This window comes from Cheilinus undulatus, linkage group 11 (genome assembly GCF_018320785.1).
Source record: "Cheilinus undulatus linkage group 11, ASM1832078v1, whole genome shotgun sequence".
NCBI lineage: Eukaryota > Metazoa > Chordata > Actinopteri > Labriformes > Labridae > Cheilinus > Cheilinus undulatus.
The window spans coordinates 4,105,263-4,131,259 of record NC_054875.1 but is presented as its reverse complement, the minus strand read 5'-3'; the positions used below and the strand labels follow the sequence as shown (position 1 = coordinate 4,131,259).

The window sequence follows — 25,997 nt, the reverse complement described above, 5'->3', positions numbered from 1 at the left end:
ACCTGAAGTGATCCTCTTGTCTCAGTGCATCTGCTTTCTAACGAGCTGAGATGAACCCTTGTTTAGTTCACAGTAATTAACGGCACATTAAGTCAGCACAAAAGTAAATGGATCATGACACCACAGTCTGTTCTAATTCTATCAATCAGACAGTGTTTGGTCGCCTGTGCGGCTCCTGGGTTGAAATGTAGGCCAGCGCGGTGTCCTCAGAAAAGGCCAATCTTCTATCCTGAAGGTGTCTACCTCACGCCATGTGGCAGGGATTGCTCTGGATTTGTTGGATTTGTGGCGGATCAGTTCTCCCTGAGCTCCCAGTGAGGAATCATGGGTGGTTTGATGTCAGCGAAAGGAGAAAATCCTCATAGGACAGTGTCTGGGTCAGATTAAACCACAGACCAGGTTTGTAGGAGTGTCTGGACCACCAGTGGGTCTAAATTTAAAGATTTTTGCTGTCTATAATGATTCTACTCTTGATACTGTCTGTCAAAACATCCTTTCATATTTTTTTAAAGATATATTTCCGGGGCTTTTTATATTTATAGGAGAGGCAGTGGATAGTCTGAAACAGGGATGGGAGAGTGGGAGAGAGATATTGAAGAAAGTAAGCAGGGGCCGGACTTGAACCCGGGCAGCCCACGTACATGGGGTTGGCCTTCAACCACAGGGCCATCTGCACCCCAAGAGATCCCTTTAATATGGCCAGGCTGTGTTCAAATTTTTATCTGTGAAATTGAAACCTTCACAAGAACTTTTGAGGTACCCAAACCCAAATTTTCCACTGCCCCTGAAGCCTTTGCCATCACAAGTACTTCTGTTGTTAAAGTTGTTTTTGCAAAAGGAATGAATTTAAAGATGCCCTCATGAAGCCATTTTTTTTTTTCAACAAAATGACAGTTTTATTTTTTTGTGCCCGGTCAGTTTAGCTAACTTGGCGTGCGACTCAAGGAGACGAATATGACAAGTAGATGGTTTGAAACAGGTTCCCAAACTTTTCAGCTAAACCCAAATCAGTGGTACCAGACCAGGGGACCTTCACTGTCTTTGGCAGTGGTTAAAGCATAGCTGTGCACATTCAAAATCCAGAAGCACACCTAAATAGATTGATATAATTATGTTTCATCTATCAAATGAAAGCCAAGTTCAGATAATTCCCCAATACCCCAATTATCAGCCAGGCTGATAATCAGTAGACCTCTAGTTTTCCAATGAATTTGAGCATTTTGGACAGTGTGCAGGAGTTTTCTTTCTCTCTCCCTTTTTTTTTTTTTTTTTTTTTTTTTTTAGTAAATTTAAAAAAAGGAATTTCCCAATACTGGTTGAGTAGAACTAAAAAAAACTTGCACCGTGACAGCCCTAGTTAGCATAATATATAGTATAACTAAAAAAACCCACATAATTATATTGCCATTTAAGATTTTTGCTGAGGTTCATATTTAAATTCAATCATTATCTTCTTCTAGAAAACATTAAAGCATGCATTTCTCTCAAACTGATTCTCCATGTGCATGTTAAATAAAGGAGCGTGGAGTAAAATCCGCTGTTCCTGTTCGGTGTTTTATGCCTGCCAAGCATTAATCCACTCCACTGAATGGTGTAAAATATTAAAATCCATGTTCGAGTCTTCAGCCTCCTTCAGTGCTGAAACTTCAGGCCCATGTGGCTTTAGAGAATACAAGGAAACACTTCAGCTCAGTAAACTTTTAACTAGTTTCTTTGTATTTATATTGACCATCTTTTAAAAGAATAATGCACAGTCTAGTTTTTCATTTCTTTCCTTCATATGCCTTCTCCTAATGTAAACAACATGCAGCTACTACACTGCCTGGCCAAAAAAAAAGTCGCCACCTGGATTTAACTAAACAAATAGGTACGAGCCTCCTATTGAATAGTGACTGCATGGGTGATTATCTTTCAGCTGGCAACAAGTTATTTAACCCCAGCTGATGCAATGAGTAACTTCTCATTTCTTAAACAACCATGTCGAAAGACACATCCTGTGGTCGTGGAAAAGATGTTAGTCTGTTTAAGAAGGGTCAAATCATTGGCATGCAAAAAAGGCTTCAGTTTGCTAGGGAGCATAAAGACTGGACTCTGGAGGAATGGAAGAAGGTCATGTGGTCTGATGAGTCCAGATTGACCCTGTTCCAGAGTAATGGGCGCATCAGGGTAAGAAGAGAGGCAGGTGAAGTGATGCACCCATCATGCCTAGTGCCTACTGTACAAGCCTGTGGGGGCAGTGCTATGATCTGGGGTTGCTGCAGTTGATCAGGTCTAGGTTCAGCAACATTATGTGCCCAAAGAATGAGGTCAGCTGACTACCTGAATATACTGAATGACCAGGTTATTCTATCAATGGATTTTTTCTTCCTTAATGGCACGGGCATATTCCAAGATGACAATGCCGGGCTCAAATAGTGAAAGAATGGTTCAGGGAGCATGAGACATCATTTTCACACATGGATTGGCCACCACAGAGTCCAGACCTTAACCCCATTGAGAATCTTTGGGATGTGCTGGAGAAGGCTATGTGCAGTGGTCAGGCTCTCCCATCATCAATACAAGATCTTGGTGAAAAATTAATGCAATAAATATTGTGACATTGCAGAAGCTTATCGAAACAATGCCATAGCGAATGCGTGCTGTAATCAAAGCTAAAGGCGATCCAACTAAATATTAGATTGTGTGACCTTCTTTTGGTGGCGACTTTTTTTTTTTGCCAGGCAGTGTAGTTACCAGACTAAAACCCTCCACCTGGGGTCCAGGAACCCCTTGGGGGGGGGGGGGGTTGCTCTGAGGTTGTCAAAATTAGATGAACAAATATATTTAGTAAGAATCATGATTAGAAACATGGTGATTTAAGGGCTTAAAAGATTTTTTTTTTAAATGTAGACAATCTGTAATTTTTAAGCAAAAAGTTAACATTTTTCAGGGTTTCAAAGTTGTTTGTTTTCCAGAAAAAACTCTGGATGTCAAAGTTTAAAAAGTAGGAAATTTGCAAGACAATATTGCAATTTTAGAGTTAATGAAGTCTTTAATTTTTACGATAGAAACTCAAAAATATCAAATTTATAAATCCCTCAATACAATGTAAAATTTACAAGAAACCAAACTAAAAATATTGGTTGTATTTTTGACTTTATAATCACAAAAACACTAATTTTGGGTTCACTTACATTTCCAACTTTTAAAGTGACAAAATGTCCACTTTTTTCTTGTAAATTAACAACTTTTTAAAATTGAGAATTTAGAGGTTTTATAAAAAACGACTAGATTCTCTTTATTGTTATGTCAAGAGTTGCCCTGTAGTAATTGTAATGGAAAGTTAAACATTGATTTTTGTCAAGAACAATAGTATGTGGGCCTATTGTGTTCAGATTTTGTCAATAAAAACAATTAAAAGTAGATTTGAATTTTTCCAAGGGGGTCCTGGGTTGCTTAGCTTTATTCATAATAATTAGGATACATCTATAATACATGTTTCATTAAGATCTCATGTGAGCAGACCTTATTCAATCGAACAACTCAAGATTATAGTTTAAGTTTAAATAATAAAGGAAAACTTCTTAAAAATGTGCTTAAATTGTGCTCAGGCCCATAAGGACAGATAAGGGGACGGGACAAGCTTGTAGAATGAGCAGAGGCTCAGGCTGGAATTTATGGTCCTGATCTAAACTGTAATTATTACCACTGTTCCACAGGAAGTGACTATCAGAACTGCAACCTTGAGGGTCAGATAAAGGTTATTTCCACCAGGTGGTCCAGTTGAGTATGATACGGCACAGTGTGAGTTTATTTGCATTTCCTTTATCAAACTTGGAATGAGTGCCAAATAAAGGGTCCCATACTGTCCTACATTTTTGCCCCCTTTACATAGGGGTGCCAAGCTTACCTATCTGTCCCTAAACAGTCAGCAGTTCACCGATTGGTTGAAAGAATCATCACCGCAGTGTTTAGATATCCTGGAGATTTCAAAAGAAGAGGATTAGCATATTTATAATCAATGATGTCAGCACATAATACAACACTTTGGAGGTATTGGATGGCCCTGTAAGGCATGAGGAAATGTTCCAGCTGGTGGCATAGCCTTGCCATCTGGCTTACAATGTCGCCCACCAAGTGAGGGTACAGGTGTCTGTGGAAATGCAAAATATTCTGGGGTTTACCAAACCATCCCCAATCAAACCGGACCACATAGATGAAACACATGGCAACAGTTATACCTGGTACCCTAACAAGTGTGCTGAAAGAGTGGGATGGTATGGACCAGTTATTTCAGTACCTTTCACAGTTTTAAACAATCGTAAAGGCAAATACCTGGAAATGTAGTTTTTGTTTCATCATACCCAGAAAATCTGGTGAGGCCATCCCAATCATAATAATGTCCTGATCATTTCAAATGAATTTATTTCATTACAAAACCAACAACAGAAATCAGAAATCGCCAGAGTCATGCGTAATAGCTCAACCACTTTTTTTAATAATACAGAACAAAGGGAAAACCGCAGCATCTGACTTTGCTCCATGATTTCCACTAGTCAGAAGAATTTCCCTTCACATCCTTCAAAACTTCAAACCTTTGGATATTTATCTTTTGAATTCAGGATGCATCGAGATACTTTTCTTTTAAACCTTCAACATGAAATGTTTTACCATAAAATCAAAATAAATCACCTTAAATCTAAAGAATTTAACCTTTCTGAGACATGGTCATATTTTGAGTTCCTCACAAAGAAACGCTTTGAAAGCCCCTGTGATGAATGGCATTTCTGTAATTTTTAAACTACAAAAGCCAAAAGCTGCTTTGGACATTCACTTGTTAAACTGGTGTGTTGCTATACTTTATTTCACCGGACTTGATTCGCAGAGAAGGGTGCACTGAGTACCGGCCAATCATTTCTATTAATTAAATTTACAATAAACTGCAGGGTCTAAATATCCAGTGACTTTGCAAAACACATTTTATTTACTTTTGCACCTTTTAATGGCTTGAGCTTGTTCATGTCAATAAAATAATTATCTAAAAATAAGATGGGAAGAAATGAGCAGTCTGATGACTGGGCAGGTTGGAAGCAGACGACTATAGATCCTCAAAATTAGCATTTTATTTCCTGGTCAAACAAAGGCAGTGTGCCTAATATGAAAGCTTTGAATGCATTGAGTAGTCAGATGGCTAGATCACCTTAAAACCAGGCTATTCAATTTGAGGCCCTAGGACATCCAAAGTCATTTTTAGTGGCCCTCTTATTTCTCTTTGACTTATTCACGTCTTAATTCAAACATTTCAGCACCTGGACCTTTAAGATTCTGCTTTCTTTCATTGACAATGGATTTAGAAATTACTTGGCAAGTATTGCTTTGCCTTACAATGCTTTTCAAAGTGTTGGCCAGGGCTCACTGGTAGTCCCTGGAGGTAAATTATAAACATAATTTTTAAAATTGAGATTGCGTTTTAATCACTACAAATACTTTGTTACATATCTTTATGTTTTGAAAACCCACCAAACAACCAAACTCAACCATGAGATGTAAACTGCATGTTTTAGCGGTTTAAATGGTGTTGAATTCACTGCTGACAGTCTGACAGTTCTACTGTACCCTCCTGATTGCATTTGTGAGTGCCTTCAGAGACAGAAACTGTGGTCAGGAGTCACAAAGAACATTTAAAAGGATAAAAGCAAAATATACAGTGCTTAACAAATTTATTAGACCACCTGTCATATTTGTCTCAGAGACCATCCAGCATCATGAAGTGCTTTAATGCAGACTCTTTCATTTTCAGTGAGCTCTCCACGTTTTACTATTTTGAACAGGAATGAGGAATTTCAAACTGAATTCATCTTTTTATACCCAAATGTGAGCTGGCTCACTGGGCTTCTCTGAGAAGTCAGAAATGAATCAAGCATAACATTCACCCACTAAAAACTCACTTTTCTCTTCAGGAATGCAAGTAAATAACTATTATTTTACATATTAATCAAGAAATATTAATGCACTTAACTATTTTTTCAGTTTTTTTGTAAATCAATAAATTTGAAAGTTCATGGATAACAATAATAATTATATTTTAGCATTAAAAATATTAGGGTTAAAGAGATTCTACATATTGGTGTATTAACCATTTAAGAAACATAAAAAATGATTTTGGTAATTACCAATGCTGTTAATTTAGGGCAGCTGTGGCATAAACCTTACTTTGGGTGGTGGTCTAATAAATTTTTTTAAGCACTGTAGGTGTATTTTAAAATGCCTGGTCATAAAAAAATTACGATAGTACTCATTGTTGTGCCCTGTGACTCTTTGAGTCTCATATTATGGTTATGGGAGAGTGTGCACTGCAAAATATTAAGGTTTCAAAATCTGCCGCAGCATACTTTAGTTTGGGAAATGCTGCTCTAGTATATTTTGTATGCAATCTTTTAATTTAACAGGAATGCACACAATTAGCTGGTTAAATGGTTAACATCAGGTCTCTTGTACTGGCACCAGAAGTACGAGTCAGTTCAACTAAATATTAACTTTTTTTTTTCCACAATCCTGGTCAAATCTTAACTGTATTAGAGCTTCCTGCCACAGCAGTCTTCACTCTGATGTAAACAATCACTTTCTAATAGCACTGACAGCATCTTGTGGGAATTGCACGGTGTTGCACTAAATTGAGTGAGGACATGGGAAGTTGTCCAGAGGCTGTGCAAGGTTACACTCACATAAAACCAAAGCTTTGAGCTTTGAGTGGAAATATTTAGGGTCAGTGTGTTTTCTGGCAGTTCCATTTCCTGTTTGAAACCAGCCTCAGAAATAGTGAGATACTCTTGTGATCCCGTTTTTTCGTTTTTGACTGAAAATGGAAGAAAAAAAACCCCAAACACTGAGCCTTTTTCCTGTGTTTGTTTCTGAAAAAAAGTATAAAATGAGAAAATATAAACTAAACTTTAATAATACAATCAGGAATTGAAAATTTGACTCCTGCTGTGCACATGGATAAACACCTCAAGCAGTCCATGCAAAATAATTTATATCAATGTATTTTCCTCCTAGCATAGTCCATTAAATCACCGTTGACATTTTCATTACATTGTGTAAGGACTATTATCATACTGTAAAAACTAGGGCTGGGCAATTAATCGCAAATTAGATCAAATCACAATATGGCCTGCAGCAATTTTCAAATCGCAAAAGGTGTAATATTTCTTTAACCTGAAATTTGTGCCAAAATACCAGCTTACACCTGTTTTTCCAGCAGAGATGTTATAAATTACATACCATGCAATCATTCAAGTTACATTTTTTAGAATAGTCTAAAAAACCCTATTTTCTTCATTTTTTTGTACTTTTTTTCTAATTGAATATCAGAATGATATAAAAATGAACACTCCCTTCAATACAAGAATTCATATCTGATTTGCAATATGAGTCAAAATAGCACAATAAGTAATTTTTTCAAAAATGTTTAGCCCTTGTTTAGTCTAATATTGTGTTGGTTACAGTATAGAATGATTTATTGCTTGTGTTTGTTGGAAGTAACATAAGGTAAGGAACTTGCAATAGCAATTAGATTATTTTCCTAAATTGTTCAGTAAAAACAGTGGATGGCTATGTAGGCTACAAAGTTTGCATTTGGGCTTTTTTTTAAATGCTTACCTTTCCTATTGGGTCACATGATAGCCTTTTCCTCCAGTTTTTCATTTAAACAGGTAAAATACATAACAGGATTGAAATAAAAAATTAGACCCATTTTTGATTTTTTTTTTTTTTTATTATTATTTTTTGCTCAATTTTCTGTTTTTAAATGGTTTTTTTTAGAAACAAAAAAGGGAAAACAGCTGTTTTTTCCATCTTCTGTCAAAACTGAAAAATGGAGAAATGTGAATTTCTCCCGATTTCTGAGGCTGGTTTCAAACAGGAAATGGATTTAGCTCAGGGTTGGCTAGTTCTAACAATGCTAGTATTAGCTACACTCTGTAAACCAACTTTGGGCTTTCTGGTGTGACATTGGCTTACAGATTTACTTGACTTTATGCTTGTAAGCTAACAGAATTATAATTAAGATGGGAAAATATTCCTCTAGGGACACGCCTGTGATTTAAGGGTGGCATATTTTTACAGCACTATGTTATTCATCCTCCAGCTTTTAGCTGAAGAGCTCGCTTCCAGCCTGACTGATCATTTGACCACTTAGACAGTGAATATTACCGATGAAGATGACTGAACCTCAGTGATCTGGTTCAGATCTTGGTCATTTGCAATGAAGTGAGCAGTGTGACTTTATTTCCTTTGTTTAACTTCTTCAAAGAAACATTCAGAAAGTGGCTTATGTATGCAGTAACATCTGAAAAGCTTTCTATCGAGCTGTTTTACCTTCATTATCCCCACATATGTACAAAAAATCCAGTTAATTCATTATGATCTAGAACATGTTTTACAAAAGGGACTTTGAGTAAACTTCATTGGTTTGGAAACATTCAGATCTCTGTGTCAGGAAAAGGATAGACATGAGAAATACTGAGGAAGCATTTGCAGGAATGATAATCTTAAAGATGCAAAATGTATCTGGTCAGTATTTTTCCCTCCTGTCTCATTCAGGTCACCATCGCCCTACACATTCACACATTCATACCTGCCAATAGAAACGCACACGCTCGCACACGCTCGCACACGCACAGTAAAAATACGATGATGAGGAACTCTTCTGTTGCATTTCAAAGTTGGTTTGCTGTCAGTATAATACACACTAAATAGTACAGAGGTCACAGTAAATTTACAAAAGATAATCTGCCTGAGGCAACTAAAAAAAAAAAGCACGCTCAGTCCTCTCCAGCATTGACTGGGAATCCTCACATTTCTCTGGCTTTGTCCCACAAATGAAAATGGAAACTGGTTGTTTTTCCTCCATCTGACATGTTGATCTCCAAGAGAAAAAAAAAAAACCAACAGAGGAAAACAAAAATCCAGAGCGGGTTTCGCTCACGTCATCAGTCTGCGGTAGAAAAGTCTTCTATGTTTGCCATTATCTGTCCATGACCTCAGTTCCTCCACGGTTTGATGGGAAGAGCAACAAGTCTTCCAAAATGTCACGAGTGTACACAGTGTTCAGTTTCCTCCTTTTGAATGACGCACAGAAGAGACACATTTCTCTACTCTTTGTTGCATTGGTTTTTCATGGAGTAAGGCCATAATTCTTAAAACTAAAAACAAGATTCTCTGTGGCATGCTGTTGTCGGGTGTTTTTAAGAACGCCACGGCTGAGACAAAGGGGCACCTCAAACCCCCTCAACAGACACTATTTTAACGCTCGATCCTAAACCCTGACTTTGTCATCTTTTCAAACATTCACTGACAAGTTACAATCTCTGTGCCCTGTCCTTCACCGTCGGCTAAACTCCACTTCAAGTTACAGATCGTTCTCAGAGAGAGACAAGAAAGAAGCACAGTTAATCGATTTACCTAGATTTGTGCAAAAATACAGCAGTAGATGCCCCCTCTACTGCAATCCTAATACCTTCAACTCTCTATGTGAAGCAATGCTAATGATCGCTCATAAAATACGCTAAAGGAAAATGAATAATCCAGTAATCTGTCTTCAGGAGATTTTCATGTTAGACAGCTCCATTTAGGGTTTTAATGGCTTTCATTTATCTTTTAAACAACAAGACTTACAACAGTATTTGAAGGTGATGTTTACTTATCAGTCTTATGCAAAAGTCTTTGTTTATATTAGGGCTGTAAACATAATAAATGAATTTCACAGTTAAATGTAATGATACTATTTTTAATTCCATGTTTAAAATACATTTCTTTAACATTTAAAAGATAAATTTTTAGCCTTCTAGTGACGATTCATACCCTTTTGTGGTAGATTGGAATTAGCATTAGCTTAACAGGAAAAAAGAACCTCTGATGATAGAAAGATAAACTTATAAAGTTAAAGGGAATGGTGAAAAATATGTTGAAGAACAATGCATCATGTCATGTTTTCATGGTGACATGCAGAAGATTTTGTGATTTTGCATAACTTGAATTTTAACTCGTGGACTGGTATCAGGATATGAGTAGCTGTTTTAGTCTGCAACTCTTTTATTCTATTTTAAACCTTATTTTTTATGAGGGTATATGCTTTTTCAATTAATGTTATGTAAAGAAGGGGCAGATTATTGAAGATTATACCATGGTCTTTGTGATACTCCATTCTGATTGGCTCTGGAAATTCCATTGGCATCCGTTAACTTCTGATATATGGACACCTATGGAACTTCTCAAGTAGTTTGGGTCATATTTTGTGAGCAAGGAGTACAGGGTTGCCAGCCGAAGGAGCCTGTTGGCCGCCATCAACTGTCATTTAACCAACATAAATATAATAACAGATGCCAGGTTTAAGACCAGTAACTCAAGATGGCCTTAAACTATTGTCAGGGGATTTAAATGACATAAAATCAAAAAGACCACTGACCATCATGCCATGAAGTTTTAGTTGTAAGCATGTTTGTTTGCTTATCCCTGTCTGATATTTTGAACTGAAGGTTCATTTAAGTAGGGCGTACATTGTGCAAATTTAATCTGATTCAGACTCAAATTTTGAGTTGCAGGACTCGCTTGGCGGTATTTGTCTTGCAGTGTGTGGGGAGTTAAGACTCCTGACCACAACCACAACAGCCTCTCCCGACTGGTCGGATGGATTTCTGGCATGTTTGATAGTTTGATTGTACGGCTGCACACACCCCCATGGTGAGAGCAGAACTTCAAGCAGAATCCTCAACTATGAGACATTTTTCCTTTAACTGTCTGACAACTTCATAAATCACCATGAAAACAGCAGGTATAACTTTCTGATACTCCTGATGCTAATGCTACTGTCCGACCATCAGACTGTATAGTATGAGCACGTAAATCATGCATAATGCTTGTGCATCTAAGGGATCCAGTCCCATAGTATGAGCTGACTTTTCACCACAGCTGTTAAGAGTTGGATAGAAATAGCACAGTGTATGCCCACCTTTAGAGCAGAGAAAACCTGATGTCTTCTGCTTCAAAAGCTTCAAAAAGGAAAACCTAGTTTTGTGGTTTTAACATGAAGGTCAGTTAACAATTCAAATGAGTCATTAAATATTCATTTTAGACTCAGCTTGCAACATCTACAGCCATTAACATATATTCACAAACCCATTTCATGCTCTAGAAACACGAGGTGGTCTGCTGGAAATGGACTCGGTGCAGACTGAGGAGACGCATGTTAAACATCAGCACACGGAAGAGCAGACAGTGGATCAACTGAGACATGCCAAGTGGGCATATGGTGGTTCCACTGTGGTTATTCTTGAGGGCACAACTTTGTAGATCTATCACGCAAAATGAAAAGACGTACAAAGCCAATAAGAAGCATCTTCAGCTCATTCTCAGAGATCCTGGCTGCTAAAGATCTTTCTAACACAACTTGTTATTGCAAAGTTTCAGCAAGGAGAAATGTGTTTTATCCAGAAGAGAGGCATTTTATGCAGCTGGTCACTGTGCTTAGACTTCAGTCAGACATTAGTGAATATTGTTTTTAGCCAGGAATCTTGGCCCCTATACTTCAGATTATCTTTTGTCGTAGAAGTATTTGGTGTCCCGTATTTGGTGAAGTGCATACATAAGAGAAATCTATGGTTTCAAAAAAGATCTGTTTCATATCATAATGTTGTGATAATCCCAGAATGTGGTTTATAATGCCACTCCTTGTGTTACCTTCATGTCCTGTACTGAAGTATTCATGGCCCCTCCAATTTATAAACACCAATAGTTTGATTGTTAAATAATTTTCCGATTACAGTGCAACATTTCATTTTGATAGAGCTACAGAGACTACACTTAGATAGATTATTGTGTCAGAAACGCTAAATCCTCATAGGCTTTTCATTGTTAATCTTATCCGGGTGTGCCAAACTAATGCAACAAGTTCCATTTCCATTTTCTACACTGCTTATCCCATTTGGGGTTGTGGGGGCACTGGAGCCAATACCAGATGCCATTGAACAGAGGCGGAGTACAGGTTGGTTAACAAGTATGTAAAATTTAAACCCCTGAATTTTGGTTGTTTTTGTTGTGATTCATCACATTTTGATCACGTTTAAAATGTAATTATTTTGAATTCCAACACAAATTTTAAATTCATATAGTCAATAAGAAGAAATTCCCAGTGAATTGATTCTTTTAATCAAATTAATTCAAACGGATGTATTAAATGATGCTGACTCGTGGATTTATCACCTAAATGAGTGATGCACTGCTACACCAGTGTGGTCTGAAACTGTGACCAGGATTAAGCTTCAAAGTGCTTTTTTCCTGTCAAATATACTGTTCCACACTGTAATACATTAAGAAATATGCAAGAGTGCATGTACAAAATGACTAAGTGATGCCCAATGATCAGGAATTGATATTTAGTTGCTTTCCCTATGCAAGTCACCCAGCTAAGGTTAAGAATGAATACAAAATATTTCTCAAGATGAGTACTCCTGCACCCTCCCACCACCAAAAACATGCTCGTTAGGTTAATTAGTGACTAAATTGGTTGTAGGTGTAAGTGTGAGGGTGCCTGTTTGTCTCTGCATGTCAGCCCTGTGATTTACTGGCAACTAGTCCAATAGTGACAGCTTGGTATGGCAGGTTGGCATGGTGGGCACTGAGAGCTGGCATAAGGGGGTGGTTCTGGGTTGCTGGACTAAATGGAAAACATTCTTCTAACACACTGAAAAGCCAAACCAGTGCCAAATAAAAAGACCTCTGGAAATGAAATGGCGGTTTTTATTACTAAAATGATCGAGTTCTCTAAAAAGAGACTGATTTCCCATTGTGAGGGGTGAGGCTGGATGGTCTTTGGCTGTGGCAACACAAGAATGATCAGGGTTTACTGTGACAAGTTGTACTGGAAGCAAATGGACCACTTTATGGAAATGGGCCATTCTCAAGCTTTTCTATTTTGCAGTTTGAATTGTTGGTACAGCCATCAACAGAAAAAAAACTTTGGTGTTTTGATAGTGCCTCTATATAGAATCACTTCTTGCCCCCCATGTGGAGTTCTAGGCTGTGACGTGGCGTGATCTATAAACAACCTATATTAACTGCATGACTGCTTTTAGGGATTTCTTTGCTTATCCTCAAAGATCTTTTGTTTATTTCAAGCATTTCCTTTGTAAGTTGTCTTAAACTAAGGGTACTTCCTTTTTAAATAAAAGCCTTCTTTTATTGTAAGAGAAACTAGATAGTTTCTGGTGGACTGAAAGTAAAAGCATTGGATTAAAAGGTAAACAAAAATAGCTAATCGTAACAGTACAAAGTGAAATGTCTGATAGCACAGGCTGCACATTAGGTTTGACTTGTCTACTGAGCTGTCTGTGAGCTTTTAAGCCGAATGAGACATTCAAAGGAACACTGGTGTCCTTATTTCCCATCACAGTAAAGGCAGGTACCACAGTGAGTAGCACCCCATTGCAGCCCATGTAACTGTAGCTTTGCTACATGTCTTAATGGACAAAATAGCACACAATTAATCGGAATTTTATATAAATGTGGCAATTTCTGACCTTAATTACATCTCAATTAAAGCATTTATGCTGACAGCCCTAATTTAAACAAACAAAAAAGAAATGCTTAATCATCCTAAGGAAATATTCTATCACAAAAACATCCTTTCTTTTTCGACAGTCTTTCCAAAGCTGCTAATGTAATTTGTTGATGATTAATCTACTATCAAAGTATTTCTCCTGTAGTCAAATAAGGATCTAACTCCATGTATTCTGTTCTGGTTGACTAAGGGTTTGGTAGATGAAAAGACATGCTTACCATTCCAGTGTTTTACCATAACACTCAGCAGTTTACACCCATTACTTAAATGAGGCTTACATGGAATCGAATGCCTAAATAACTCAAGCAATCACCCCCATCTCACGTCTATTGGTTTCCTCTTGATTTTTCTCTATTTTTCCGATCATCTCTGCTTACATGACACAATAAGGCTCTCGTGGCAGATGAGGTTTAGTCCTGCAGCAGGCTGGTAAATGGGAAAGGAGCCCTTTCTTCAAGTCTTTGTTCAGGAAGAAACAGACGATAGGGTTGACCCCGGCTTGGGCGAAACTCATCCACACCGTGGTGGAGAGGTACCGATGTGGTATTGTGCAAGCCTTGACAAATACCCTCCAATAGCAAGCCACTATGTAGGGAGACCAGAGCACCAGGAACAGCAGGGTGATCACGTAGAACATCCTGCCAAGCTGCTTCTCGGCTTTAAACTCCTCCATGCCCAACAGGCGCCGGTTCTGGTTGTGCAAGTTCTGCCGGATTCCCAGCAGAGTTGGCGGCATTGGGCCCCTGCCAAAGCCTGCAATCCAGTTTGCTGCAGCTTGACCAGTAGCCCCCGGTCCGTGGAAGGTCCAGTTCTGACTTATGGCTGGCACCATCTGGACTGGCTTCATCTTGCGGTGCTTGTACTCAAAGAGGAGTAACTTCATGTAGACAACATGTGTGGCCAGAATAAGCACAGCCAGCATTAGCATGAAGCCTAGCGTATCATTAGCCTTGAAGTAGCGGTGCTCAAAGATGCACTGGTCTTCCTCTCGAATGAATTTGTAGGTGCCTACGTCAAAGACAGGAGGAAAGGCCATCGCTACTGACAGAGTCCACACCATGCACACCACTGCCACACATGTCCAAAATGTCATACGCTTTGAGTAAAAGCGGTGGTGTGCAATGGCCATGTATCGAGTCACACTAATACAGAACAGCATGAAGGCAGCATGGAAGCAGAACAACACTGCCATGAATGCCACCACCTTGCAGCTCAGCACGCTGTAAGTCCAGGCTGAACCATTCTTAATTGATACCAGAACGAAGGGGAAGCAGATGGCTGAGCGGATGGTGTCTGCCAGACACAAGTCCAACAGGAAGTAGTAAGGTGCTTTGTGCAGTGCTCGGTCCCGGAGTACGAGCAGAGACACCACCAGGTTGCCGACCAGGCTGATGCAAATGATCAGCCCCAGTAGCACCAGTTTGATGTAGGTAGAGACAGCCGATGAAGGACTATCTGCTACAACACCTCCTGCAGTAGCCACCACTGCTGCCATGGGCCCAGCAGGCCCTTCGCTGCTTTCATTCGCATTCGCCATCCCGAACACACCCCCAGCCATACCACCTTGTCTTCTGACACCACCCCTCCGCCGCCTCCTCCGCCTGCTGGTTGATCCTTCGTCCTCGTGGTTGCTTCCTTTCTGCAGTTCACAGAGACCAGGAACACATTGATCCACATTGCGCCATTTTGAGCAGGTTCACTTGTGATACGTCTTCCAACCTCCAGACCCCTAAACAAGAAGACAAAAAAAGGCAGTTTTTTAGGGTTAGATCGTAGACTACTATTCCAAACAGTGCTAAACACTACACTTGTGTTGCCAAATTTATGCCATGGGACCTTGGGGTTCTCAAACCTCAAACCTGTTTGGTTTTATACAAAGGCCCAAATTTTACCATTACTCCTTATTTGCAAATGCTCTCTTGCTGCTTGAAACAGAGTTGCAAGGGGTCATGGCAAAATCTTCCCCAACAAGTTCCTGGTACATCAGCAAATTGTTCAATTCCTAGGCTATACTGGGCAAAGACAAAGTGACAATTACTAAAGGGGACTCATTGATTTAAACAAGAAAACATTGCTGTAAAAAGCAACGCTGTAAAGCATCCTGGCAAACACAGCAACAGTTAGTAAAGACCCAGGCAAACAATGAGCAGCCAAATGCCGAAAGCATGATACAAAATACATTAAAATGCATCACGAGACACAGGGTAACACATTTGAACATCATATGTTTGTCAAAATCTTCCATGACTGTAGGTAGATCAAGCAAAGCATCTGCAGCCAGTTTTGTCTGCCTCAGAGTAAACACTCTTGAGGCTGATCTGCCGCGGCCCTCATAAATGATGTTCCCAGGCGGCTATTTGACTAGTCGGCTAAATGTGCATTTAAAATGCATTTAACTGGCTAATCTAAAGTTGGGGAAACATTCAGAAAACAGTCTAATTCATAACAGGGTCTTTGTGTTAGTAGGTATGTGAGATGAGGCTGGTATACTGAGTAGAGCATGGCTCAAGTTAGCAGCTAGCTCCACCAGCATTTGTTCCTCTTTGCAGATAAATATTGGGCTTACTGTGGCTACTAGTTGAGTTGTTATAAATGAGTATAAACCTGAGTATAAAACACTGCTGTACTGGGCTGTTCCTACGACACGCTCAAAGCTAAACCTTATGTTTATGTCTGACAGGTAGCGGGAAACAGCAGTGGCCATTGACTGAAGCTATGCTGCTCTGCAGCATCAAATAAGTTGCTGAACTGATGTGAATCAGCCAGCAGTTGGTGATGACCTTCTCTAAAGTAGGAGCTTATAAAGTCGCTAAAAGTGTTAATCCTGGAGTGAAAATATAAGAAAAAGAGGGGCTGGGTGAGATCTGACTCTTGGATTCAACCTAAAGCAGACTTTTTCTTTCACTGCTGTCACAAAACATCTACTCTTAAAGCCATGCCACTACAAGCGCACTGAAAATATTTTCACCTCAGCCTTGCTGTGACTTATGTAAGTGAACTATTGAATTACATTTGTTCCCATGACAACCACAAGGTCTTTTCAGGATTCTTTTAGAAAGTCCTGTAGAAATGTTTCACTTCTGCTGCAGCTGGAGTATCCTTGCTCTAACCCTTTAATTCAACAAGTCTGAAAAGAAGTAGCTCCTTTTTTTAGAGGCTCTAAGAACAGATGCTGTTACAGCATGAATTTAAGTTCACTGGAATCTAAACAGCAGCAGGAGAGACTGAATGATTTTATTTAATGAAATTAGCAGGAATTCAACAACACTGATCGTACTGAGTTTAGACAACACAATATCAGGACAGTTTGACACATCACGGTGCTCTCAACCTCAAAGCCTCCACCTAGTTGAAAATTGGGGGTGGGGGTGTGTGAAAAAAGAAACCAATTTTACTTAAAAAAGCTTTTTAAGTGGGTGTACAGTGCATAGAGCAGGAATTCATAATCCTACACCCACTGGTTGCAGGATCAATTCCCTGTCTTGGGGTATGTTTGGTCAACGTCTATCCCCACTCTCTCCCCATATTTCCTGTCTCTCCTCAACTGTCCTTTCAAAAATAAAGGTTAAAAGCCAAAAAAAAGAAAGATCATTAAAATAGCTATTGGAATTTGAAAATGGTACTGGGAAAATCACTCACTGTTTAAAAGAACACAGACATTACTTTACATTTGTAGATCCTGTCTGACAATAGTTGTGGAATATCATTTTCATATTTCCTCTAAACGATGGGGGAGAGAAGATGGAGGGTAATCTCCGATTCTCTGTCCTGATGTAACTCAGCTGACCTGTGAAGTATGAGCAATGCTTCAACTATAAATCCCTTCTAGTGCACCTGTAATCAACGTCTTTTTACTGTTATAAACTCAAAGCATTTTGAATAAGGACTGAACAAAATGCCTGCAGAGGCGCATGTATAATGTGTAAAGAGGTGTATAATGTCCATTAATACTGTATAGGTTGTTTGCAACCACATGATCCTGAATCTCTGTTGGGGGTCAGGCTTTAGGAATGAAGAAAAGTTTGTACTTAACAGCTCTAAATCGACTTGTATGCTGCAATTATCATCAGAAAATTTCTACATACATTGAATATGAACCGTACACTTTACAAAAAAGTGATTTTTGCCAGTTTAACAGATTTACATGGCATGAAGGCGATCAGTATCACAAATTCCTGCCAGCTCCTGTTTTCTTTCCTCCATCCTTTGCTGTTATTTAAACCTTTAAATTTTTAAAAAGCCGAACTGGTACCAAATGAAGAGCCATTTTGAAGCCAAACAACCAGCTCTACTGAGCTGAGCCACATGATCTGATGATGATCTCTTAAAAAAGATGGATTTCCTGTAGGAACGAGCAAGACTGGAGGTTGTAGTGATGGACCTCAGCTGAGGGAACACTAATAAGATCAGTTTAATGTGTTAAACCATGATGTGTGTTTCACGCATCCATCTGGTAAACCTCCCATAAACGGTGTTTGGGAAGGGGCAGAGACTTTGAAAAAAAACTTGGAGGGTGATTGGATGAACGTTTTGTCACATCTTTATGGGCCAATCAGAGCAACAAAACACTTGACATCGTAGACCCAAACCAAGGTGCGCAGCTACTGAAGGGTAAACTCCATAGAGAACTGCATAATGCGAACTATGGCGACTATAGACTTTAGTTGTTTTTGGAAAGAAAACAACTCACTGCTGTTCTTTGTTCTTCTTTTAACGAAGAAATGTTGTCAAGTTCTGATAAAACTGGCACTTTAGCAGCATCCACGTTAATGTCTTCCACTGTAATAGCACCAGCTTCTTGTTGCTGCATGCTTACATCACGACTCCGCCGCACCTGAAAGTACTGCCCGCTGATTGCTCCTGTCACTTTCTAACTGGACCCAAACGGTTCAGATGGGAGCTTTGCAAGATGGATTCGCCAGTGAGTAACACGGAAACAAGCGAATCCATCTGCTTTGCAAGGTTATGACAAAACTATAATGAACCAAACCAGACCACTTTGTGGAAATGGACCATACATGAGCGGTGTAACACAACTTGTCCAGGCTTTTTAAATTCTTGTCTGCTTCCATTTCTGTGACTTTTTTAAACCCTACTTTTATTTTTACCAGAATATTTCACTACTTTCCAGTCACAAAAGTAGCTTAAGAATTAAGTACGTTTTTATTTCAAACTGAACACTTAAATGGCTCAAAACATGGCCTTTTTGGTAGAGTTTCTCTATGTAAAAACTTCTTTCCCTATAAGGGCCATTCCCAACTGATGCAAAGAACCTATACCTCGATACAATTTTGGGGAAAGTTTGACAGTGTTGACAAATTGATACTGCCCAATCCTTCTTTGATAAAGAAAAAAAAACTGCCCAGAGTGGCTGAAAACACCAAAATCTTAAAATCATAACATATTACATAATTCCTGTTTCATTTTTCTTTGCCAGTTCTTGTTTTGAAGGCCAGAATCTCTCTAATATTTCAGGTTATGATTTAAATGTAAAGTTTATTTTTTCTTTTTTTAATTTAAATCACGAAATCTTGCGTTGCAAGCTTTATCAACATCTCTTTCAACATTTGATAACTTTGATTTCCAGAATTTGTTCATTTCTTTGCAGGTATTTGAAATATATTTGACTGTAATTGTTTCTATGAAATTCTTTAAAAGCATAACAAAATGCATTTAAAAAACAAAATGCATATAAAATAGGTTATACTTTCAAACATGTACATATTTAATTCCACCTTGAGCTAATTTGAACTGTTGGCATTGAAGTCTAGAAAATAGAGATGATAATATAATAAACACTGATTAAAGGTATACTTTTGTCACCTCTGATATGTTATAGCTGTAACTTACCAATTAAGACTGCCCAATTTTTTTTATTTATCAAAAAATGAATGCATCCCTCTTTGTGACCACACCAGCCCATCCCTAAATTAATATCAATCTTGTATTTTTGGCATCTTGAGAAATTAACTTGTCATAGGAAGACCAGAACTGAAGTGACAAATAAGTCAACTATGAAATCAAATAAAACATGTAGATGCATGTCATCTTAGGGCTTCCGTAGGAAACTCTGTAATCTGGCTTAATAATACTTAATATGACAGGAGACACAGAGCAAACAATGGCTAATGTTGCTGCTGCCTTTTCAAGATAGAAGCTGTGAATCCAGCATTAAACGCCACCAATAGGCTGATATGTTTCAGCTCAGAGAAAGACTGATACGAAAACAGCTGTTTCAGAAATAAGGATCAGCCTTCGACGAAAGAATCCCAATCATTTTGTGCTTCTTTAAAAGGACAAGTATATGTAGCTATGGGGAACTGTGAGAGAGGCTGTGTGTCTTGAAGGAGGGGCTTTGCGGAGCTGGAAGTTGGTTGGCGGCGGAGGGCAGAGTCACTGTCAGGAACTGGGTAGCAACAGCAGCCCAATACCTCTGGCTTGATGTTGGTGGGAGGAGGCGACAAAGCTCACTGGATGAGATGTAGACAGAGTTGGTCTCTGACAGCACAGCCCAGCAGCAGGCCTCTGAATGAGGAGCCTACAGGTCTGATGAGGACTGGAGAGCCACCAGATGCTGCACATAGGGCTGGGTAATATAGCCGGTCTTAAAGATACATCTATATATTACTCAGTGAGATGTAGGGTAAGGCAATATTGTTAAAACAATAGATGTTAGATCTACAGCTGAGTAAAAAGATTAACTGTAAGATCCACTAGCAGTAATATGCTTATTGGGCACAAGATAATCTATTTAAAATGTTTAACCTAAAAGGGGAACCATAATTCTCTTTAACTTAGGTGCATTTTTACTAGCAGTAGAAATTAAACAATACTGAGACCTGTCTGATAGTATGGCAACAAAAATCCAAACCCAAGAAATTCATTATCAGGTAATATACTGTTTTTAGTTGATGACAAACTCCTGCAAAGTCTAACATGCACCATTATTTTGACAATTTAATGAGCTCTGCTCCATCCTTTTTTTTTCAAATGTTGCCTATGCATTCATGCAATTTCAACAAAAATGACCAAAAATCATAAAGTATGTTCTTTTTGAAACCTCTGAGCATTTAAAAACTGATGTTTTGCCACTTTGAAACTCACAGTATTGGAGAGGATTGATTAATTTGACTTCAGTTTAAGGAAATGTTGCCAATGTTTTTGTCCAGTTTAGACTTTTGGTCAAAAAAAAAATGACTGATGATGTTTGTGTACTTCAAATAATGGGAGTATTTAATAGGACAACCATTATTTTTTAAATCCTTAAGATATGGAAATGTTCCCAACGTTTTTGTACGATTGCCACCTAGCTCTTTCTCTCTCTTTTGGTTAAAAATTTGACTAAAGATCATTGGGTTTATGTTTTTTTTGAAACCCCTGTGCTTTACACAGGGGTTGACAGTTTGACAACTGCAATGTAAGCAAATGTTGCCAATGTTTTTTTCCAATTTGGACAGTGCTCTCTGTCTCTTTTGTTTGAAAATATAGCTTAAGACCTTTAAGATTCTCTAATATTTTAAATTACCAATCATTTAAACTATGAAGATTTGATCACTGAAGAATGTAAGAGGACAAAAATAATTTAAAATCTTAAAACAGAAATGTAGCCAACTCTTTTTAGGAATGGGCAATTAATCAAAATTAAGATCCTGCTGGAATTTACAAATTGCCGGAGGTGCAATATTTCTTTAACCTGAGAAGTGCGTCAAAATACCAGTTTATTACCTTTTATGCAGCAGAGATGTATTTCTCTCTACATTATGCAAACAATCAAAATTCATATCTTTGGAAAAGTTTACATAAAATCCTTCTTTCCTTATTTTTGCATGTTTTTTTATCAATCAAAATGAAAAAATATGTAAAAATGACCATTCCCCTCAATGCAAAAATTAATATATTTGCAAAATTAGTCAAAATAATCACAATAAGATCATTTTTCATTAAATTTCAGCCCTAGTTTAATCTGTCTAATTGATGTTGGTTGTGATATTGAATAGTTTATTGTTTGCTTTTTGATAAATACATGCAATGAGGAATTAAAAAAATGTAATTTCATATTAAATTGCAATGTTAGGGGAAAAAAAATCCCTCAACCACTGAGCATTATAGCAATGGATATTTGAGCATTTAGAAAGTCAAAGTAGTGATGAGGATTTAACATCTGACAACCTCAAATGTAAGGAAATGTTGACGTTTTTGTACAATTTCGATGGTGCTCTTTTTGTCTCTTCTGGTCAAAATATGACTTAAGTTTTTAAAGGGTACATATTTTAACCTCTTAAGACAAGTTTATATCAGTCTCAGAGGTCCCCAAAACATGCCTGTGAAATCTGTTGTTGAAAAAACACTCCAATATTGGATTTTTGTTTGTCTAAAACCCGCTCTGTTTCTGCTCTGCTCAGAACAAGCTGTTTCTGTGTCTGTGGCTTTAAATGTTACAGATTCCACCCCTGACCACGCCCCTTTCAGGAAATGGATGTGGCTCTCCTGATCCTCCTTTCAGCTGCCAGCTGAGAGGAGGTTCAGGATTGGAGGGAGGAACTTTCTTCCAAGCGTTGAGGGCCAACCGCACCATAGGGTGGGGCTAACTCCCCACATGACATCATGAGGGGAAAATCTGAGAATGGCTTGTTTCAGCACATATTTTTTGAAAGGTGAGGGAGGGGTGGCAATGGATTTTTCTGGTACCTGAGGGGATTGTGGGTAGGCCAGGGGCACATTTTTTTCTTTCATAAAACCTGAAAAAGTCATTTTTTGCATAATATGTCCTCTTTAAGGTTTTCAGCTCTTTTCCAAGCCCCTGGGCATTTAAATAGTGGAATTTTGACCATTTGAAATGTATATTATTGAAGAGGATGGAACATTTTTAAACCTCAGTGTAAGCAAATTTTGCCAATATTTTCTACAATGTAGAGACAGTAAGACTTAAATGCATTTTATTTCCTTTAGTTGAGTCTCTTTTCCTATAGTTTAAATGCTTTTTTGCCCAATATAGCTTGTCCAAGACTCTATTTTTGTTGCTGTGGTATCAAACTGGTTTCAATATGATTTTATTCTTAATAGTATCATATCAAGTGCACCATTCTAGTGTAGTGGCAATGTTTTTTTTTGTCTTTACAGAAAAAAAATGCAGGAATCCATCACCTGCAGACATTTGACTACTCTGAAGCCACTCTGGTTTACTGCAAAAATGTTGACAATAGGCTAGTTTACATATTATTCAAAGATAACGTGCATGTTTAAGTTGTAATTGGAGCCAAAGTGGTATAACAGAATCACCATATTTAACACACACGTCAGTGACTCTGTTCATTAAAGTGAGTCATGGAGAGATCTTGCAAAGGTTGGGGTGAAAATGGCGGTTTCTGTGCACAGCAGCAATTTTAAAGCATGCTAATGCCTAAGTAGCTGTCCAAGGGAATACTTCTTTGTTTCGTTTTTCATAAAAAATGTGAAAACATGCCCATTTTAACATCTTAAGGCCCATTTATACTCCCTTTATGTACGAAAATGTATACGTCCTTTTCAAACGATGTTACCGTCACTGCTCACATACTTCCATGCGTCCTTTACATTGGCATGGATGTTAACCAATACATCCACCAAGAGGGGCAGCCCAGAGTCAAAAGTTTATGACAACAACAAACTCAAAAACAAACATGGCCACTGTGGAGGAGGTATTGATAATGCATCTCTTGCATAAAAGACAAAAACGGAGGCAGCGTTTCTAACCAGCTCACACAACTTTTGCTCAAAAAGTTCCGCCATTGTTATTTCTTCTTCGTGTCTCTCTAGAGCTACATATCGGGTAGTGACAGCAACACTGCCCCCACAGTTTCCGTTTGGCCTGTATCCATAAGCTTTATGGAAACGTGCAGAAATACGGACGAAATGAACGTGGAGCACGGACAGAAGGCTCCGTCTGTATCCGGATTCGTATTTAACGTTGAGCATAAATGGGCCTTAATTCAGGTGAAAGTCACCAGTGAACAAGGTAACAGTTTAAACTAGAACACCACTGTTTGCTAGCGTTAGCCTTTTTAAGTAATATTTCTAAACTTTCCGTGTACAAAATGTGCACTACACCACAGGGAAATTAAGCACTGCTATCTAGTGGTTGGCATACTTCCTTTTTGCTGTCCAGGCTGGGGCAGGACAAGCATTTTGGCTCCATTCTGCAAACAATATCTGGTAATGATTTTTGGTCCATATTGCCCAGCCCTAGCTGCAGTCCAGTGTAAAATCATAAACCACAGAGGCTTCAGGAGGTGGCGCTCTGCTCTCTTAGGGGCACATTACACCAAATCATATTAAATCACTTGGCTGTCCCAGGGCAGAGGCCCTACAGCTGGGGGAAATCCTCTATTATTTATCATCAACACAACACAGCGTCACTGCATGCATGTGCTGTTAGGATTTGCTCTGCATTAGCTGATCACTCAGCAGAGGCTGAGGCAGACAAAAGACACCAGTCCCAGAGAGCTGGGGCAGTCTGGGCCTGCAGGAGGCAGCCAGAGAAGGCAGAAAGCACTCAAATAAATGGCATGCAGGGATGCAGAGGCAAGCTGCATGACATTTTGCAGATCAGGGACCTGTGGGCAAAACAAAATGGTAGTCATGTTGTGCTGCTTACCTGCTGTGGGCTGCTTGTCCTCCACACTATGGCAGGCAGGCCGTCTGTTGCAGTCTACATGAAATACAGCGATCCACCTGGCTGTTACAGCTAAAAATGACAAGCAGGAGACAAATAAATAAGAAATGCAGCAGTGTCAGTGCTCCCAGTCTGTGTGGAAGCTGGCTCTGAAGCCTGTTGCGGACTCCTTTTAGAAAAGACAGGTTTTAAAGAAGCTAAAGCTGCGTTTCCTCTTCTTTCTTGTGCATGTCATGTCTCCGTGTTTTCCACAGAAGCTCCAGTAAATCCCCAGTCCCGGTGACAGCACGATATGTGGCTTCATCACCATTCAGATGCTCGTTATCTTAAACAGTGTCAGCTCCAGTTTTAATATTATAACATCCTACTCCAGCATTTGAAAATTCATGATTCCCTGCGGCTGACAGACTCCAGCAGACGCCCTGTGGAGCATCTCCTGCTCGATCCTCCGCCGCACTTCCTTTCGCATTGTTCCAGTCAATCCAAGGAAACCCTCATCTGTGATCGCCTTTAAATCCTTTAGCATTATGAGACATTCCCACCCAGGTCCTCTGGTACGAAACAGGACTGTTTGTGAAGGCCAGGAAGTCCCGGAGAGGCGGGCTGGGGCTGCGGGATGACACCGAGGCCGATCCTCATTCTGTCCCGCAGCCCGTCAGCGTCCAGCCGGGCATCTCACCAGCAGAGAGCCGCTAGGAGGAGGAACACGGAGGGTGGAAATATCCGGAATAAGATCGGTGTTCCTCCGCTGTCGCTGCCAGGTGGATGAGCTGCTTTACTGGGCTGTTAGAGCTGGGCTGGTTTCAGGAATGAGCGCAGTATCCAGGCGTAAGGAGAGGCTACTGCTGCTGTTAACGGCACTGATTTTAATCCCGTCTGAATGGTCCGGGGACAGGGGCGCTCCCAGGATTTCTGTGGGCTGCATCCTGTACCCACCTCTGACACCAGGGAGCCCCCAGTGTATAAAATGTTTTACATATAGCTTTAAGAAGATCATGTGGTAATATAGACAACATTTAGCCAATGCATTTTCACAGTGGTGTGCACTGGGGGCAGAGACCCCCCCCCCGGCCCAATTGTTAAAAACATACGCTAAAGTGCCCTCTTGGGAGCCAAAACACATGCTAAAGTGCCCTCTTGGGAGCTAAAACACATGCTAAAGTACCCTCTTGGGAGCCAAAACATGTTAAAGTGCCCTCTTGGGAGCCGAAACACATGCTAAAGTGCCCTCTCGGGAGCCAAAACACGTGCTAAAGTGCCCTCTCGGGAGCCAAAAAACACACTAAACTGCCCTCTTTGGAGCCAAAACACGTGCTAAAGTGCCCTCTTTGGTGCCAAAACACATGCTAAAGTGCCCTCTTGGGAGCCAAAACACGTGCTAAAGTGCTCTCTTTGGAGCCAAAACACATGCTAAAGTGCCCTCCTGGCTGGCAAAACACACTAAACTGCTCTCTTAGGTGGAAAAAACACACTAAACTGCCCCCTTGGCTGGTTAAAACATGATTAACTGCCCACTTGGGTGGCAAAAAGGCATGTTTAAGTACCCTCCTCATTGGCAAAACACACTAAACTGCCCTCTTGGGTGGTAAAAACGCGTGCTTAAGTGCCCTCCTGTTTGGCAAAACACAACTGCTCTCTTGGATGGAAAAACACACTAAACTCCAGAAGACCATTAGGACCAAGAAATACTATGAAACATTACTGTTGCAATGACTTTTATGTTGGGCCCTTTTTTGATCTTTATTGAGCCAG

The 25,997-nt window shown here is 39.4% G+C and overlaps 1 protein-coding gene across 1 annotated transcript; it reads right to left on the bottom strand.

The window, feature by feature from the left end:
* Window positions 1-13,816: 13,816 nt before the first annotated feature.
* gpr173 (G protein-coupled receptor 173) lies at window positions 13,817-24,296 on the bottom strand. The gene is made up of 2 exons (XM_041799980.1): window positions 24,228-24,296; window positions 13,817-15,323 (listed from the first exon to the last, which is right to left on the bottom strand). Exon 2 carries the CDS (start codon window positions 15,150-15,152, stop codon window positions 13,968-13,970), a length of 1,185 nt encoding a protein of 394 aa, XP_041655914.1. The 5' UTR covers window positions 15,153-15,323; window positions 24,228-24,296; the 3' UTR covers window positions 13,817-13,967.
* Window positions 24,297-25,997: the final 1,701 nt, after the last annotated feature.

Bases quoted from the DNA above. Each gene is read 5' to 3' on its own strand.
- gpr173 (XM_041799980.1), bottom strand. From the start codon at position 15,152: ATGGCTGGGGGTGTGTTCGGGATGGCGAATGCGAATGAAAGCAGCGAA.